The 19,750-nt window shown below is 34.8% G+C and overlaps 2 protein-coding genes and 1 long non-coding RNA gene across 4 annotated transcripts in view; all 3 read right to left on the bottom strand.

Annotated features, from left to right (window-relative positions):
- The window catches only part of Adsl (adenylosuccinate lyase), a 57,673-nt gene extending 49,418 nt beyond the window's left edge, over positions 1 to 8,255 (bottom strand). Inside the window, exon 1 of the mRNA XM_034975027.2 lies at positions 7,987 to 8,255. Within this exon, the coding sequence (XP_034830918.1) occupies positions 7,987 to 8,154 (168 nt within the window). The 5' untranslated portion in view covers positions 8,155 to 8,255. The remainder of the gene's footprint in view (positions 1 to 7,986) is intronic.
- On the bottom strand, positions 103 to 7,784 carry LOC138403168 (uncharacterized). Its single transcript, XR_011237466.1, has 2 exons — positions 5,925 to 7,784; positions 103 to 1,113 (listed from the first exon to the last, which is right to left on the bottom strand). It is a non-coding gene; the product is annotated as an uncharacterized lncRNA (long non-coding RNA).
- A 1,762-nt stretch (positions 8,256 to 10,017) lies between the features above and the next one.
- On the bottom strand, positions 10,018 to 18,774 carry Hsdl2 (Hydroxysteroid dehydrogenase like 2). Of its 2 annotated transcripts, none has more exons than XM_034975029.2 (12): positions 18,609 to 18,774; positions 18,360 to 18,523; positions 17,933 to 18,024; positions 17,464 to 17,585; positions 16,856 to 16,942; positions 16,172 to 16,290; positions 15,389 to 15,485; positions 14,380 to 14,474; positions 12,316 to 12,386; positions 11,533 to 11,638; positions 10,587 to 10,715; positions 10,018 to 10,143 (listed from the first exon to the last, which is right to left on the bottom strand). In XM_034975029.2, exons 1-12 carry the CDS (start codon positions 18,629 to 18,631, stop codon positions 10,031 to 10,033), a joined length of 1,218 nt encoding a protein of 405 aa, XP_034830920.1. In that variant the 5' UTR covers positions 18,632 to 18,774; the 3' UTR covers positions 10,018 to 10,030. The 2 variants fall into 2 exon arrangements, with proteins under 2 accessions (XP_034830920.1, XP_034830919.1); XM_034975028.2 differs by lacking the exon at positions 12,316 to 12,386 and adding an exon at positions 13,666 to 13,793 and having other exon boundaries at positions 18,609 to 18,773.
- Positions 18,775 to 19,750: the final 976 nt, after the last annotated feature.

Below are 19,750 nucleotides of genomic sequence, written 5' to 3'. Positions count from 1 at the left end.
TTGACGCCTATTATTAAGTATTTTATTTCTAATTAATATTAAGTATTGTAAGTACCTACATTTATCATTTTTATTTACTCCCAAAGTATTAGCTTAGGTTCAAGGTGTAATTATACGTAATAATCGGATACTTTGTACATAATATTTTATTTAAGTTGTCCTGGAGTGTAGCTTGGATTATATTTTTAATTTCTATTAATTTATATTTTATTTAAACGTAATATTATAATTACGTAATAAAAGTTGTCCAAAAGACGCAGCTGTTTCTATGAATAAAAATCATTACGTTCGGCCGAGACAGTGCAAGTTAGAAATGAAACTTTTTAATTAAGTTTTTAGAAAATAAGTTTATTTCATAGAATAAGGGAACTCGAAAAGGAATGGTATAAGTTTTATTAGTAAATAATGTAATTTGTATAACATGTTTTATTGTTTAAGTTTGTAATAAAATACTAAAACATTCCATTTCCAAGTTTGAGTGTTGCCTGCTCGGGTAAGCAGTTTGTAAAATTGGGTACCTATCTAGACCCACTTTGAAAATAATGCTTTTTATAAAAAATATACGTTGTGTTAATTATTTAGTACGACCCATGTTCGTATTTATTTTGAGCACAACAAAATCTATGAACGATATACAGAAAATAAGACCAATGTACCTTTTTTGTTAAAACATCTTCGAACCAAGAACGAGAAAAACCACCGCTGCTAACATAGAGTAATTAACATTTATAAAATTAATAAAACTAATTGAGAAATCTATCTTTCAGTATTCCACTTAACTAAACATAATAACTATAATATTGGGTAATATACATTATTCACATTATTGTAAAATTTGTAAAAAATCAAGCAATAAGTATTAGGTTCGATTATTATTTATTAACTCATATTATGGGTGCCAACTGCCAAATACAGGAGAGTTAATTTTAACACGTACTTATTAAACTTAAAAGATCAACAGCAAAATCACGAAAACTAACATGCACGTAGAGTAAATAGGTATAGTTTTTATTATTATTTTTTAATTTTGTGTATAGGAGGAAGGCCAAAGCAGTAATCAGTATCCGTCCAGTGGTAGTTAAGTTTTACTTTTCACTTCTATAATCCTCCAACCTTTGAATATCATTGTATAATTTATAATACTTTAGTATAAATAATATGACAATAAAATAGCCTGCATCAAGTGTATAGAAAATATATTATAATTTAATAATCACAAATCACAAGATGACTTTTTCTAACTAAGACTAATGACACCGACCTCTTGTATCAAGATTGACACAGACTATGTATACTCATAACATCTCCCTTTTTCATTTTGTTTTGTTTTTTAAAACATTAACTTAACTTATGAAGACATTAGGACCAACACAATGTGTGACAATTTTATAAAAATTTACATACTGACATTTGACATAACATTTTAACTTATAGACTGACAGTGGTACAACTATAGTTTGAAAACTTAAAATCTACTTTCACAAATTATCCTTAATCATAGCAATCTTGAAATCTAACTGGGGGTTTGACCTGTCTACCACTTATTGTTGTCTTTATTCCCTTATCTTTACTTTCTTTACAATCTTCCATTCTCATTTCCTTCTTTGGACTGACATGTTTATTACTGACTGGACTTTCTACTTTGTTTTCATGAATTGTATCCTTAGTTGGACTTGAAGAATGCGAAGATAGCAAGTGCTGGCGATTTCTTCTGTATGTAGACCCATCTGGAGCTTCAACTATAAATGATCTAGGTTGATCACATTCCTTGACAATTTTTCCCGGTTGCCATTTTGACTCTGGTGACTTTTTAAACATAATTTTATCTCCTTTGTTGACACTAGGCAATTTTTTTGACTTTTTATCATAATAAAACTTTTGTTTATAATTATTCTGTTGTTTTATTTTCTTATATATCCTATGACTCATTACTTTAGGTTCAAGGTGTTTTACAACAGTAGGTATAAGTGTTCTGAGACGACGGGACATCAGTAACTCAGATGGAGACGGTAGGTTGTTTCTAGGTGTAGTTCTGTATTGCAATAATGCAAGATATGGATCATCACCTGACTCTGCACATTTAGTAAGTATGCGTTTTACAATTTTTACTCCAGACTCCACTAATCCATTAGAACGAGGCAGGTATGGACTAGATGTGGTATGAGTTATATTCCATGACTCTAAGAACTGTTTGAATTCCTGGGAATTATAAGGCGGACCGTTATCCGTGTTCGCAAATACAGGAATTCCGTGGCGACTGAATATAGGTTTCAGCGCATTTATCAGAGCTTTGGCTCCCGTTGAACTGACGTTAGCAATTTCAATATAATTTGAATAATAATCTTCAACGACAAGTATAGTTTGATTTTTGAATTTTAAATAATCCATGCCCACTTTTTCCCAAGGAAAAGAACAAATTTTATGTGACATAAGAGGTTCAGGCGGATTAGCATTCCTGTGTGATAGACATATTTCACAATTTTCCACACACTGTTGTATATCATGTGACATTAAAGGCCAATATACAACTCCTCTGGCAAAATTCTTTGATTTTTCGATGCCTTGATGACCACTGTGTATTATTTTCAAAATTTCTGACCTTAATTTTGTAGGTATTATAAGACTGTTACCTTTTAATAATAAATTACCGACAGCATGGACTTCATGACGACAATTCCAATAGGGTAGGACTAGTTTATTGACTTCTGACTTTCTATCAGGCCATCCTTTCTGATAGTATTTTTTCAGTAGCTGCAAACATTCATCATTTTCCGTAGCCTCGACAAGCCACTGAAGACGTTCTTCTGAAATAGGTAAGTTTTTTACTAGCATATTGACATGAACCATGACATCTTCATCCAACTCATCTTCACTACACTCAGGTAAAGCTGCACGTGATAAAGAATCGGCAATATACATTTTAGTGCCAGGTTTGTATTTAACCTTTAGGTCGTAGGACTGTAATCTCAGCATTAACCTCTGCAGACGTGTTGGGACTTCAGCTAAAGGCTTTTTAAATAAAGTAATTAATGGACGATGATCTGTTTCTACTGTGACTATTTTACCATATAGATATTGATGAAATCGACTACATCCAAAGACAATGGCATATAGTTCTTTTTCAATTTGTGCCATGTTTTTCTGACTTGACGTTAATGTTTTAGAAGCATAACAAATTGGATGATTATCTTGAAGCAAGACTGCACCGACTGCTGACTGACTTGAATCGACTGACAAGACTACTGACTTTTTGACATTATAGTGTGATAAGACTGGCGCTTGACAAATAATATTTTTTAGACGTGTAAATGTAGCTTCATGACTCTCATTCCATGACCATTCGCTTGACTTTTTTAATAACAGACGTAGAGGTTCAGTTTCCTCTGCCAAATTCTTAATAAATCCTCCCAGATAATTTAAAATTCCTAGAAATCTTTGTAGATCCTTGAGACAGACAGGCGACGGCATATCTTTGATAGCCCTGACTTTATCTGGGTCGGGGGACACTCCATTTTTTGAAAATATATGTCCTAAATATTTGACTTGTGTATGACCAAATTTACACTTACTTTTATTAAACTTTAGGTTGACTTCTTGAGCTTTTTTAAACACTCTTTGTAGATTTTCATCATGTTCTTGACGATCCTTGCCATAGACTAAAATATCATCAGCATACACCATGACTCCAGGTAGTACACCAAATGTTTCTGTCATAATTCTATGAAATATTTCAGGGGCACAGTTGATACCAAAAGGTAATCTCTTAAACCTGTACCGGCCAAATGGGGTGTTGAATGTACACAACATTGAACTTTCTAAATCAAGACAGATAACCCAAAATCCACTGCTAGCATCCAGCGTAGAAAAATATGATGCTCCATGTAGCTTGGATCGCACAATATCAATAGTAGGTATTGGATAATGTGATCTACATATCGCTTCGTTCAAATTTCTTGGGTCAAGACAGACTCTAAGTTGACCATTTTTCTTTTCGACTAAAATAAGTGAACTCACCCATGACGTTGGCTCGGTAACCTTGGTGATGACATCCAGACTTTCCATATGGTCCAATTCCTTCTTCAGTCTATCATGTAATGAGAATGGAACTTTCCGTGGTGGATCAATTTTGGGACGGACATCTTTATTGACAGTAATGTGACACTCACCAGGTAGACAGCCCAATCCATCGAATACAGATTTATACTTAGACAAAAGACTCTGTAAATCATTATTATTATTAATATAATATGACTGTAAATGTGACTGAACATGACAATTATTTTTATAATGTGACTGTGACTGACAATTATTATTGTTAACTTGACAATTATGAGACTCGGACAGAGTTTGACTATCACTTGTGACTGGATTTGACTCATAGTTCTGACATATACTTTGACAATGACTTGTGACTGGGTTTGACTCATAATTCTGACATACACTTTGACAATCATCTGACTTGGCTATATTAAAGACTCTTTTAATAAGACCTAACTCTGTACATGTACTTTTACCAATGACAGTTGGAGACGACACATTTGCTATAATAAAATTAATTGTTTTTGACTGAGATTGACTATTTATATAATAGGTACATTCAAGCTTTTGTTGACCTAATATTGGGATACTATTTCCACAATAAGACGTTACTTTGGCACGACAAGGCGACAAATTCTCAATGACATTTAACGACTGAAACAAATTATATGACATGACATTAGCATCACTTCCTGTATCTAAAATACACTGTACATTTATGTTATTAATTAAAAAATTAACACTCCAATCTGCATTTGTAGATAGACTTGAATTTAAATGTCCGACAAATAAACAGTTTGAATCATTACCTTCATATGTATCATTACCCTCTTGTTGTACATATTTCACTTGTTTAGACTTACAAAATGCTGCATAATGACCTAAAAATGAACACTTTTTGCACCTTGCATTGCGCGCTGGACATTTAAATCGATGAACTTGTCCACACCGAGTACATTTATTCCTATTTTGAGACTGTGATCTATTTCTTGACTGAGCCATTGTTCTTGACTGCGACCTTGCCCTTGACTGTGACATAGACTGACTGAGTGACTGACGTTGGAAGAACACATTAGTAGATTCCTTGAATTCGGCTGCATGAGACTTTGCTGACACTATAGTTTTTGACAGATTCCTTGCCCGTTCTAGGGTCAAATCCTCTTCGAGTAAAAGTTTTTTCCGAACATGTTGATAATTTTCATGCATGTTAGTGATATAAATATCCTTTATCATTCTTTCTTGTAAACTCTCGAATTCGCAGGACTTACTTTTGTTTATTAAACGTGTTAAGAAGTCTTCCAGACTTTCACCTACATTTTGTTTTGTTGTAAAAAACTTGTAGCATTCATAGGTTATGTTTCTTTTCGGCACAAAATATTCTTCAAATTTCTTTATTAGTTGACTGTACGTAATTTCTTCTATGTCTAGACTGAAAGTGTTGAATATTTCCAGGCATTCACTGCCTATAAAATGTAAAAATACTGCGACTTTTCTTGCATCAGATTCCTCGGAAAGGCCACTTGCCTTTAAAAATATGCCAAATGCTTGTTGCCACTTCTTCCAATTAACTGCACAATTGCCCTCCAGGCTCATAGGCTTAACGTTTCCGACTATATTGAGCCTTTTTGATGTGACTTCGGTGACATTTGTTTGTCCTTCGTGCTGTCTCTCAACTTTTGTGTCCGGCATGGTTTTTTCCACGACACTTCTGACACCATGTATAATTTATAATACTTTAGTATAAATAATATGACAATAAAATAGCCTGCATCAAGTGTATAGAAAATATATTATAATTTAATAATCACAAATCACAAGATGACTTTTTCTAACTAAGACTAATGACACCGACCTCTTGTATCAAGATTGACACAGACTATGTATACTCATAACAATCATAATATCATTACTTAACATTTAACAATTATTATTTTACTAACAATGTTTTTTTATTCGTTGAATGTTTGTAACGATCTTATTTTCTTAACTTTTAAATTTTAGTATTAGTGGTAGAGTTAAAAATCTCATTATTATTTAAATAATATTTTGTTGTATTACTTATTTATATCTTTATTAATTAAGTGCAGTGTATTATTATGATAATTAAGTGCCTACTTATACATAATTATTATGTTTATTAATAGTAAAAATATTGCACAGGTAACAATAATAAAATTAATTACCTATTTGAAAATAAAAAACCATAGGAAACAAAATTTTAAAAGAGTTATTTTAGTTATTTTTTGATGATAAAAGTATTGATGTCGTGACTAGTAACTAAAAAAATACGGCTTTAGCCGTATTTTTTTAGTTTTGGTGAAATCTGTGTACCTACCTACTGCTCTTATTAGTTTTATTTTTTAATTGCTTAACATGTAACCCTGCGCTAATGTTACCTTATAAGTTATAATATGTATTCGACTAGCGGTATTCGCGTAACATATTATACTGGATGTATATAAACACTATAAAATATGTAAGTGTTGTGACTCGGTTGTTTTTTGTTAAGATAGTAACATCATAAGATTGTATTGAGTAAGATAAAAATATAATAATGCATTCAGTGTATGTTTTAATAAATAAATATATATTTGCACAATGTACATAATGTGTTTTTTTTCCGTTGCATATAAACGGATTACTTCCAAAATATTTAGGCCATAAAGCCGTGATAGTTTAGTTGGCTTCATGGCCAAAGTAGGCTATGGCTAAGGCTATCTACTAGACCCTAGTAGATACTAGATAGCCTTCTCATTCTGAGAGGAGACCCGTGCTCAGTAGGGCGATGGGTTGATCATGATGATGATGGATGATGATGAGATTTTTTATCTTAGGTACATGGGCGATAAAAATATTATGGCACAGTTATTGGTCTACAAAGCCATGCTGTAATTTTCATTAGCATAGGTACTATCTAGTGAGGTAAGAAGCTGTTTCAAGACCACCACCTGTTTTAAAGTACCATAGATAAAAAGCTATATTTTTGACTTGCTAGATGATATTATGATAAGACCCTTTTAGTTTCTATATAATCAGCGAGCCCTGTTTTAAATAGAAAATTGCCTACGTCATCGTATGATGTAACAAACGCTATCTGGTGTATTGAACTGTGAAACTGTGGTGTAATCCCAACAACACCTCAAGAACTGTATACCTTATCGTGTATAAGTACACGAAATACAATCAAGTAGTTATTTTAGTTTTTATTCATAAATATATTGTATTGCAAAACGTTGTAAACGGGCGCATTGAAAATAAATACCATCGGGTTCTTTATTAAAACCCTCGCCTGCGGCCCAGGTATTATTTGCGGCTCGGTTGTAATTTTAAAGATACGACCTTGCAGCATAATTAACTACATAAAATAATTGTGATATCATAAACATCTAGTTAATAAATTAGTATTAACTGGAACTATTACTAATTAATACGATTTAGTGACCATATTTTGATAAGTAGGTACCTAGTTACCTAAGTAGGCAATTTTAATTTTTATCATCTACCTATTTATAAGTCCCGCAAATTGCTAATTGGCGTGGCCGACATTTTAGTTCCATTATATAATGGCTTTACCTTACTCTGTGATTTTAGTGACGTCAGCACTTGACTGAAGTTTCGAGTTGATGGTATATTTTTATTTAGGCTGACGTCAAAATGACGTCATTTCGATGTTTATGAGACATGGTTCCAGCGCAATAGCTTTTTGCTGGACTTTTTTTTTTGTTCTTCTTCTGGCTTTATACTGATTAGCGGGACTTTTATCTTATCCCAAAACAATATGCCCCTTGGTCATTATAAGAAAACTGGATGACAGAAATTATAATAAATGGTACGAATATCCGATCTTTTCTAAACATAACCTAAAACAACAAAAATAGTTATAATTTCTCGTATAAATTGTCTGGGATTTTATGATTATGGTTACAAAAATCAAGAATTTTCACTCACCTTTTCTGCTTTTGCTAAGTAAATCCACATTTTCCTCCACGTAGAGAATTTTTTTTGGTCACTAAAGTTGTATTGCATTTCTTTGGACGCATATCGAGTGCTCAACGGTGATCTATAGTTACAAAATTCAGTATTTTGTAACTCCGGCGGTGCATCAATCGAAAACATTGTAATTTTGTTATAATTTTTTCGTAAATAAGTCCGAACGCCGTAATAAGTTGACAAGTGACTAGTGTCAGTGTCAGTGAAAATCTGAATCGAGTTAAAGGTCGCCCTTGTTGGCGGGAGACTCAAATGTGCTGAAATCGTGATAAGAAAGGTTATCGTGCTGATGTAATTTGAAATAGCTGTTTATTATTACAATTTTACTAAAGTGGAACGTTTTCTTGACTAGCTTTCGTATATAGCTGTAATAGTGTATAATTTATTGCAGTAGTTTTGCTGTTGTAGGTACCTACTTATCGTCATACACCGCTTTGAACAAGTGAATAATCGATCACTGACTTTGGTCACATTGGTGTACACAACACTTAATTTACATAGTACCTATAATCGAAAGCTTTTCTGCGTATGTAAATGGAAAGTAGAAAGAAAGGAAATCTACAATTATATAATAATTAAAATAGCCAGTTTTAAAAAACTTACCTAGGTAAAATGTAGGTACTTAATTAATTTTTGAAGTAGTTTTTTGTTATTTTTTTGCATATGAAATGAATCATGTTTTTCTTCAATTTTTACTGCTTATTGCATTAATGATTACAATTTACACAATATGCTGTAGCCTTGCTATGAAGAACATATTATTTTTGCATCAAACCAGGTTTTATTAGGAATTGAACATACAGGTAATCTAGTTACTTATGAAAGTCATAAAACAATTAAGTGGCAATTTTTTTTAGCTTTTACATTAATATTTCAGCTTTTAAGTTTCAACTTTAAACCCTTACCGGCTGACGAAGGTGGTAGGTATTTAGGTAATACTTAAATAAAATGCAAATTAAGTAGTTTATATTAATTTTATATACTGTTTATTATTTTCAATACAATACTCTGAATACTTATAAAAAATACTTATTTCATTATCAGTGAATTGATTTCTGGGATATAAAAATAGGATATCTATAACATACTTAACATGTAGGTAGATAAGGTTATATCATTCCTTATGTAAGTTTTGTATAACTATTTACAATAATTACATAGGTACCTAATAATATTGTTGGAGATATTTCAGGCTATTTTTGTATTTTCATAAATAATAAGACAGTATGAATCGTGGGTGTCTTAACTTCCATACATAAAAGCCAACCTTTAAACTCAACTTTAGTCAGCTAAAAAACATGGTATTTCCAAAGTCTCATATAATATCGAGCCGAGCACAACATAATTTTATATACCTACTTAGTTTTTTAGACCTTTTTAGAGTTTGGCCATAATAAAATAATAATTTACAGCTGGTAACAAAAATTATGCTTTTTTGAGTTTATAATTAATTTATCATTGCAGCCAAACGGCTAGAGATTTTCGATTAGCGAATAGCGATTAGTCATTGTACATTTTGAAATAAGGTACAACGCGTAAAATTTAACTCCTCACGCGCCATTTTAACTTTTATGTCAGAAGTACGTTTTAGTCCTTATATTAAAGGAGAACTGTACTCTTGTCATGTCACATAACAGTTGACCCATAGAGTTAAAATGGCGCGTGAGGATTCATTTTCTACGGACTACAAGTGATGATATGAGATGATGATGATGATGATTATATAAAATGTTCACATGTAAAAATTTTGGGCTGGAATAAAACCTGTTTTATTTGGAGCTATTCTTTTTCCCAGAACCATCTAAATATAAGCAGATGCTTGTAAATTGGAACACACTATACAGCCTCAGTCATTTTAACTTGTCGATCATTTTAACATCTTATTCATGCTTTCTACTACCACCAAGTTTTTCAGCAAGTCTTTAAAATTTTGTTTAAGTTTCGTTTACCACCGATTCATGAACAATATAATACACAATAAATACTATAATTTATAAAGCATTTACGCTTTCGCTTTGAGGGACTTCATCATTTTCTCCAACTTCATGGCCTTCTGCATGTCGCCTTTGATCTTCAGTTTTCCCATCATGAACGCGGTGGCTGGCTTCAATTTACCTGCGGGAAAACATGCAGATTTCAAAAAGAAGATATCAATCAATATGGTATTTTACACCAAGCGAGAAAAAATCGAAAATTTATAAACAAGATAGTATTATGAATAAGCAATCGAAAAATGTTAATTTTAGTTTATAAAATTATATAATTAATTTTAAAGCTTTCACTTTTTTATCTGTTCTACAAGAATTCAAAACTCCATTTTGTTCTCATGGGAGTTTGAACTTTCTCTCTTTTGATTGGTTTGCGTTCGTGCGTTAGTATGCATTTTGTTTTTTCTCATAGATAGCGATGAAAAATAGTGTTCAAATTTTTTGGTCCGGGGCGGCGTATTTTGAATTCCTCGCTACGCTCTGAATTCATTCAAAATAGCGCCTTCGAGGCACAAACTATCACTTTGGCTCCTTGTAACACAAATAACTATTTCTAAACAGAAGTGTTACCGGCAAACATATCGGCGAAGTTGTTGCTGTCCATAGTGAGCACGGCATCGGCGGGGTTCTTCGGCTCGCCCTGTCCACACGTGCCGTCGCCATTCTTCAGGTCCAGGTGCCAGACGCCCTCTTCCTTACCTGAACATTATATTAAAAACAGACCATCAATTGAAATAGAAATATTTTCAATTCAATTAAACTTTTACAAGTACTTTTGAATCGTCAAATGTATCTACCACAGGTTCGGAATGCCTACATAGAAGTACCAGCAAGAAGGGTTTCACACCTGAAGGGTGCCTCTGAAACCATACTAAGCCTCCGCTGTTCGTCCATCTGTCTGTCCGTCAGGTATCTCATGAACCGTAATAGATAGAGTTTAAATTTTCAGTGTGAATTTTTTTTGCCATTATAACAACAAGTAATAAAAAATTCAAAGTGGCATGTAACTTAAAAAAAATAGTACAATATCTTGTATGATGGTACGGAACCCTTCGTGTGCGAGTCCTACTCACATTTGACCGGTTTTTAGGGTTCCGTACCTCAAAAGGAAAAACGGAACCCTTGTAGGATCACTTTGTTGTCTGTCTGTCTGTCTGTCTGTCTGTCGGTCTGTCAAGAAACCTACAGGGTACTTCCCGTTGATCTAGAATCATGAAATTTGGCAGGTAGGTAGGTCTTTTAGCAGACATTCGGGGAAAAATCTGTAAACCGTGAATTTGTGGTTACATCACACAAAAAAAATTAAATTGTGGTCATGAACTAATAATTAGTATTTTCAATTTTCTAAGTAAAATAACTATATCAAGTAGGGTATCATATGAAAGGTCTTCACTTGTGCATTCTAAAACAGATTTTTATTTATTTTTCTGTATCATAGTTTTTGAATTATCGTGCAAAATGTCGAAAAAATACGGCTGTAGTACGCAGCCGTTGGCTGGTTTTTATAATACTTTACCTTTTACGTTAAACTGGAAGACAGCCTGTGTCTTCTTAACGAGCTCAGGTGTTATAGTTTTGCCGATGAGGCCAAATAATTGTGGTATCTGTCCACCGGACTCGCTCTGCAAATAAATAAAGAATATAAATATCTACAGATAAAAAATAGACATCTGGTGATGACATCAAATATCTTATTTGGGACTAGCTTATTCCCGCGACTTTGTCCGCGTGGACTACACAAATTTCAGACCCCTATTTTACCCCTTTAGGGGTTGAATTTGGAAAAATACTTTATTAGCGGATGCCTACGTCATAATAGCTATCTGCATGCCAAATTTCAGCCCGATCCGTCCAGTATAATTTGAGCTGTGCGTTGATAGATCAGTCAGTCAGTTACCTTTTCTTTTTATATCTATAGACTAGATGATGCTCGCGATTTCGTCCGTGTGGATTGGTTTTTAAAAATCTCATGGAAACTCTTTGACTTTGCCATCTCCGGGTTGCAAGTTATCTCTCAACGTTTATAATATTAGTAAGGATTTATTAAGATCTGCAGTAATAATTTTCATTTGTCGTAATACACTTAGGTAATATTTAATATACAAAATCTATGACAAAGGGATTTTCTTCAACTACCTATGATCTATAAGTAAAATTAATTAAGTGAACGAATCAAACGAAAAAGAAAATATATACAAATGTAGCAGTATACTTATAGGTATAAACTAAAAAGCATCAAAATTAGTGGTCATAGATTAAATTTAAATAGATATGTATAATAATCCACGTATGGTCACACCTTTTTCTCGGCTTCCTTATATTCCTCGGGCACTTCCAAAAAGAAGTCAATTAACAGATTTTTCGCATTACCTGCGGACAAAGACCAAGGTAATGTTCATAAAAATGTTACTTTCCAAAAATTTTGACAAGAATTCATTCACCAATACGGCATTTGACAACTAGTCAAATCAGCAACTTTTTGTCACCGACAAAGTGATCATGCTTTTTGCCTGTGTGTACATTCGTAAATCGGGTTTACATTATTTTCTAATTAAATAAATCTCAAGAACATAGGAAAATAAAGTAGCTTCGTTCAGTAACTATAGCATATTAGAATGAATTAAATCTGAGAAAATAAATCGCCAAAGAATCAATCTATGACCACTAATATCCACAAAATCAATTAAAAATTGACCATGAAATACAAAATAGAATATGAGAGTAAAAAAGCTGAAAGAATTTATGTGGCATATTATTACGACTTTTAAAAGAAAGTACACCAACCCTTTTTAGCTCGCTATTTAACTCCTTAAATTTTAAGAAGAATCGCTACAAGAATGCTTTTCCTAAAGCAAAATTTATTAGTCCTACAAAATTACCAATGAGACCCCGTTCACACGGCATTTGAATTTTGCACCGCACGTTTTTGAAGGATATATGTTACAGAATACGTAGTAGCGCATACCATCTTTCACCGCACAGCATAAGCCGCTGAAATTTAAAATTTTGACAGTAGGTTCCTTTTATGACGTAAGCGCTCACTAAGAAAAGATTTTAGGAAATTGCACCCCCAAGGGCGTGAAAGTTCGTATGGAAGTCTATCAATTTTCAAGTTATATCTATGAAAATTGGAATATGGGCTTTCGGGCAAAAATAAAGAAGAAAGAAATAAAGAACCGATTTTCGAAAATTCCATTCCAGCGAAGCCAAGGCGGAACGGCTGGTTAAGCTGCCTTGGCTTTGCTCAAGGATATTTGAAGTTTACCGCGCCTTAAGGTTAGACGGATCCGCTGGTTTTAGTGGGTATTTTGGTCGGACAGTGAGTCCCACAGACCCCCGAAAGAAACGTGGTCAACTGTGTCGCTTCCCGTTGTTTCCCGGGGATACGTAAAAGGATTTTTCAGCGATAAAAAAGATAATTATATTCCTTATATAATTTATGTGAGCACTCAGCAACTTAAAGGCAATAACATTTATGATTTATAAAAAACGTACACAGTTTAAACTATGTGAAAAATGTTTTATACTCAGTGTAACTAGGATTTATCTCGTAAAAAAACGTGCGATGTTAATACCGTGTGAACGGGGTCTGACCAAGCACTATAAGGCAAAAAAGAGATATTAGCCACGTTTTCTACAAAATACAAACCTTTTCCGCGTATCGTGCGGCCGACGTGTGGTAGCGTCGGACCGCCGCGGACGACACGGTGGCCTTGTGCTGCGCCAACGACGCCGGGTCGTCCAAGAATCCGTCCAAAAGTAGATTATCCACGTTCTCTACGGTATCAATATGGTGTATTTGACCAACTTTTTGAAGTATAAACTTCTTCAGGCAGATTGGGCGATTTTGGGATTGGTAAAAACTGCAGGGTCGCACGACCGACATGTTAATTTTAAGGGCGCCTTCGTTGGCGTAAAGTGCAGCGCGGCTGCAGCGCTGCGGCCGCGCCGCTTTGTAGATCCATATAAATAAACGCGCGACTGCAGCGCTACAGCAGCGCTGTGACCGCGCATCAGGTCATCGGCCGAAATTATACGAGTTTAGTGCGCCTTCAAATTTGCCGCAAAGTGCCGCCTAGAGGCAGCGTGGTTGCAGCGCTGCAGCCGAGCTGCCTCCGCGCGGCACTTTGCGGCTTCGAAGAAGCCGTGAAGGCTATGAAAAAGTAACTACTGAGAAATAGAGTTCAAATTTAATTGCAGCAAAACCAAAACAGATTAAGTTCGAACAAGACATTATGTTAAAGTCAAATACCCTATTTGAATTTTCATATTGCTATGGTCAAACATATTTATATTCAAACATGAATCAACAACAGTATATTAAATACAGAAAACGGATTTTTGAGATAAAATGTTTTCTTACTTGGATCACAAGCATATGGAGTTAAGTCCTTAATGCCAGCTGCTTTCAGCACATCCTCGTCAATTTCGAATTTGCCCGTGTACTTCTTTGGGTCTCTGGTAAAGATAACGATAAAATGTTACAATGTTTTTTATTGGCGTTCTTCGCAGCTGCTGTAACTACTAAATCTGTGCACGGCAATGCTGTTCAGAGATTTTTTATTACGAAACCCGAAGATGTACAATACCCAACATTTATGCCCGAAAATGCAGAAGAGGTCTTTATACCTGGTGCTGAGGTTAGCGAGATGATAATGACCAAGTGGCCTAGTGATTAACCTAACCCTTTACAAGATTCTGGTATTATAGAAACCATGAAATCTTGGTTCAACATGGCTTTGAGCTACACACCCACATAATGGGTTTGAGAGCTCGCAAGATATTGTTAAATTTTAAAGCAATTACTTAGTTTCAATCTTTATCTTTTTGAAAATAAGATTGTTTTTGTATTAGATACATACCTGTGAGCACAAAAAAAATATGTCATGAAACTTAGTGGGGGATCATTATTATCAGTACCCTTATTATAAGTGTTTCGTTTGTTGGTTCGTTGGTTTGTTTTTCAATCACGGCGCAACGGTGCAACGGATTGACGTGATTTTTTGCATGGGTATAGATAAAGACCTGGAGAGTGACATAGGCTTTTTATCCCGGAAAATCGAAGATTTTTGATAAACCTAATTTCACGCGGACGAAGTCGCGGTCATCAGCTAGTATTTCTATAATAGCAATTGATGTAATTGACTACGTTAGTGGTAGCATTATGACATTTTGTAATATTAGCAATCAATATGGTGGATGTTGCATCCAAAAAATTGGTTCAAAAAAAAGTGCGAGTCAGACTCGCGCACCGAGGGTTCCATACTCAGGTATTTTTTGACATTTTGCGCAAGACCGTGGCGTGGAAGTCCCTACAAGAGACCTATGTCCAGCAGTGGACGTCTAGCAGTTGATGATGATGATGATCTTACTTGCAAAGCATAACATATGCGGCGTCAGAGACAATGTCAGGTTTCCTGCTCGTAGACGTGTCCCCAGTAAGCATCTCGATAGCGGCTGTTGCGATTGCTGTAAATTCATTATAAGTTAGATAATATATTAAATCTATATATATCTACATTATACCTAGTTTATATAATTTTGTTTTTAATAAATAATTGTTAGAATGTCCTTATTCCTTAACATATTAAGGCGCTATGGTACAGCTAAATTTCCTTCTCTTTTGCACATTCTAATTTCAATGAAAATGTTAAGGAAACTTAAATAACTACGGCACCTTAAGGCTGAATTAGTGGGTTAGAAACCTACACATTTTTAAATGCACTGAATATAAAACTTTTTTATAAAACTGAATGATACTTTTAATGACAATTTAAATCTGGCACACACCAAAATCTGTCGTCAACACCGACATAACGTCACATAGGTATGAGTGACAGAGACTACGCTCTACAAAGCCAAACTCTCTTTCTAAAGGTTGATGTACAATATTTCCTGCCGGCTACTGTAATCAAATACAGTACGCGGCAGAAAGTAATGTACATCGGCCTTTAGAATCACATTTCGCCTTTGACTATCTTTGACTTTGTAGAGCGTTGTCTCTGTCACTCATATCTATATGGCGTTTTGTCGATTTCAACGACAGGGACAACGCTCTACAAATCTGCTCTCTCCTTCTAAAGGTCGATGTACATTATTTTCGACCGCGTACTGTAGTCATATTTGTAAAAAAATACTAATAAAACAAAACCTACCAGTCTTAGGCCACAAAGCGTTGACGCCAATATTGTATGGCTTGAACTCCTCGCTCATACCAAGAACACACATCGACATGCCGTATTTTGCCATTGTGTATGCGACATGGATCGAAAACCTACAAGAAAACATTCTGTAGTAAAACATTATACAAATTAACTTCTTTGAGTACTTAAATAGAATAGAATATATTTTTGTATAATATATGTGTTTTTGAATCGTCAAAATAATTTACCCTTGGTTCAGAATGCCGTTTCTACCGAGAAGAACCAGCAAGAAACTCGGGCGTTGCTCTTTTCAGGTGTTCAATTTCCAATAATATTATGCCATACTGTCCAAATTGCAGCCCCGCGCATTGTTGGAGCGAGTCAAATCCATGCTTTTTTATTATGTACATAATCTTCGATTGTATAATATGCTTTTAAGAAGTGGGTCAACATGGGTTGAATGGATCCCGTGTGTGTGTGTGTGTGTGCGTGTGTGTATGTTTGTTACTCCTTCACGCAAAAACTACTGGACGGATTTGGTTAAAATTTGGAATGGAGATAGATTATACCCTGGATTAACACATAGGCTACTTTTTATCCCGGAAAATAAAAGAGTTCCCGCAGGATTTTGAAAAACGTAAATCCACGCGGACGAAGTCGCGGTCATCAGCTAGTAATAAATAATTGTAAACTTACCAATAAGGATTCATGTTGAGTGGTGGTGATAGATTAAGGATATGTGCATGATCACTGCTCTGAAGCAACGGCAGACACAGTTTAGAGCTGCAAAGAATTTCATACACATTCATGTACTAAAAATATTGCTTTCTGCAATGAACGCAAAATCATATTTTGGCAGCAGAGTTTTAGTAACTAGCCATGCCGGAAGCTTCCCAATTCAGACCCGACACAATAAAAAATAAAAATCTGGTGGGAGGCTAGGGCCGCGGCTAGTTACCAGCCTAATGGTAAAGCTGTGCCGCAAAGCGATTTAGCGTTCCAGTACAATGCTGCGTAGACACTGATAATGGATATGGATTATTTATTTATTATTAGAATACCGATAGACTGGCAACTTTGGGCACATGTTCCAAAATTTGAAGTTTAGAATTGACCAGCGCTTCGTCACCAATGAGTCTTCTAGCGCGATGTCCCACCAAATCCAATGCATCAAGCTGATACTTGTCAGTGCCATCCCATAAATGGCTGCAGTACTCCATGCACAAACTTGCACTTGCTACAGGGTAAGAAGCTGTTCCGACCGCCACCAACTTACGCCAAAAACTTACAGTACAGTAACTTACGCTAAAAATGTTCCCCTAGTATTGATGTTGTGCATGAGGTCATATCGCTTCATGTCAGTGTGGGCCGTTCCAGTTAGAGAGATGGCCGAGGCATTGTTCACCAGAATATCAATACCATTGAACTGTGGAAAGGTAGATTTACCAGTTAAGCAAAACACAACATATATGTCTAGCTTAAGCTCAAGACTTCGTCCGCGTGGACTACATAAATTTCAACCCGCTATTTTACTCCCTTAGTGGTTGAATTTTCAAAAATCTCTTCTTAGCGGATGCCTATGTCATATAGCTGTCTACATGCCAAATTTCAGCATGATCCATTCAGTAGTTTGCGCTGTGCGTTGATAGATCAGTCAGTCAGTCACCTTTTCGTTTTATATATTTAGATTTTAGATTACCTAATACTTAAGTGAATGTATGTAGGTAATGTATTACAGTACAGTAGGTGCAGTTTATTTCAGTGTATACATACCTTCTTAACAGCCTCATCAATGGCTTTTTGGACTTGTTTCTCATCTCTTACATCTACTATGCATGGCAAGGCTTTTCCACCAAGGGCTTCAACTATTAACAATGAAATAACAAATAAAATACCTACTTAATATTATCTTAGTTTGTCATATAGGTAAAACAAAAGAATAAAAGCCTATAAATAATAGGCCTACAAAGTACAAATTACTTTTTCATTCAAAAAATATGTCAACTACTTATTTACTGAACAATTGCTTTTTATTCATTAAAGATCTTATTTTTATGTAAACACAATCGTCGAGATCAAAGGTCATTGGACTTTCGACGCGAGTTCGAAGTCCAATTAGTATTGCTTTAGTACTTAAAACAAACTTTCTTTGTAATTTATTGACGAAGGAATATTTTTATAATGTTCTTTTTGAACTTACTTTCTTCTGCGGCCGTGTAGATAGTGCCCGGGAGTTTTGGATGTGGTTCAGCGGTTTTTGCGGCCACGACAACATTAGCTCCATCCTTAGCCGCTTTTAAGGCTATAGCCTTCCCAATACCACGCGAAGCCCCCGTTATAAACAGCGTACGACCCGCCAACTTCCTAACAGGACGAGAAAATTACAGTAATGTGAAAGTCTGAAAGTGGAACACGGACCCGAAATTTTTGAATTTCGTCGCAAACTCACCCGGTATTCGCAACTAAACTCATTGTTATTGCAATACAATGGTTTATTTAATAAATTCAGGATTCTTTTATACTATATATGCCCGATAAATTCCAATAATTAGTTACCAAAATAATAAACCTAATTGATTAAATTTTCAGGATGTCTTCCGACTTCCACCTTGAATATTATTTGATTTATGACAACTGACAAGTGACAAGCACAAGGCTCTTTTGGCACTTGAATGACATTGACATTGACAGGGCGGCGTAGTTGTAACAAAGGCTGCCAGCAAATAAAATCTGCTCAATTTTACGGAATATATTAAAAATGCGAATGTCGAAAATCAAGTGGTATGCATTATCTACTCCGTTCCTGTTTCCAAACCGAGAAAAATAATAAAAACCATTTAACTATACAGTTCATGGACTTGCAATTACCTCATCATGTTTACCTGCTCGAATACTATAACTATTTACCTAGTGCTAAATATAGCTATAAGATTTTGACACATTCATGCTGTATCTAGGATATAATATGATGTTATGTAGGTATGTATATGGTGTGGCTCTAATGATGCTATAATGTTAAAAAAAAACAGTGAATTTCAGATTTTTCTTAGAAACACCACATATTGATTGACAGGGATTGATTATTGACACTTCACAAGATGGCGGCGTTAGTTTTCAAAGGTAATGGGTAATACTCTAAGGTTCCGGTTTTGACCACACGTCAAAAGAGCCTTGTCGCAACCATCTGAGGTAGGTACCATCACTGTACAGACGACCCTCGCCATCTAGCGGAAATAAATGACTTAAGTGCAGTGCCATCTAGCGCAAATTTATGACGCAGCTTCCGCTAGCAGAAAGTGACTCAAAAGTGCAGCGCCATCTAGCGGAAATTTGTAACTCAAGTGCAGCGCCATCCACCGGAAATTTTAAAATAGTTTTAGTACCTACTAGTTCATCAAAAGAAAAATAATTAGATTTCCCTTTGTCTAATTTTATTGTACAAACCATTAGTATCATAACTCTATGGACTATGGTATTTACCTTGTGCAATATTTTTAAATTCATTTGTTTGTTTTCTCGCAAATGAGAAAAAAGTCCTGCCGAAATAGCAATTAACAGCCTCGTTTAGATTAAATAAAAGGATAAAAATCA

This window comes from Maniola hyperantus, chromosome 13 (assembly GCF_902806685.2).
Source record: "Maniola hyperantus chromosome 13, iAphHyp1.2, whole genome shotgun sequence".
Taxonomy (NCBI): Eukaryota; Metazoa; Arthropoda; class Insecta; order Lepidoptera; family Nymphalidae; genus Maniola; species Maniola hyperantus.
The sequence above is the reverse complement of the archived record's forward strand: the minus strand, read 5'-3'. Positions and strand labels throughout refer to the sequence as shown.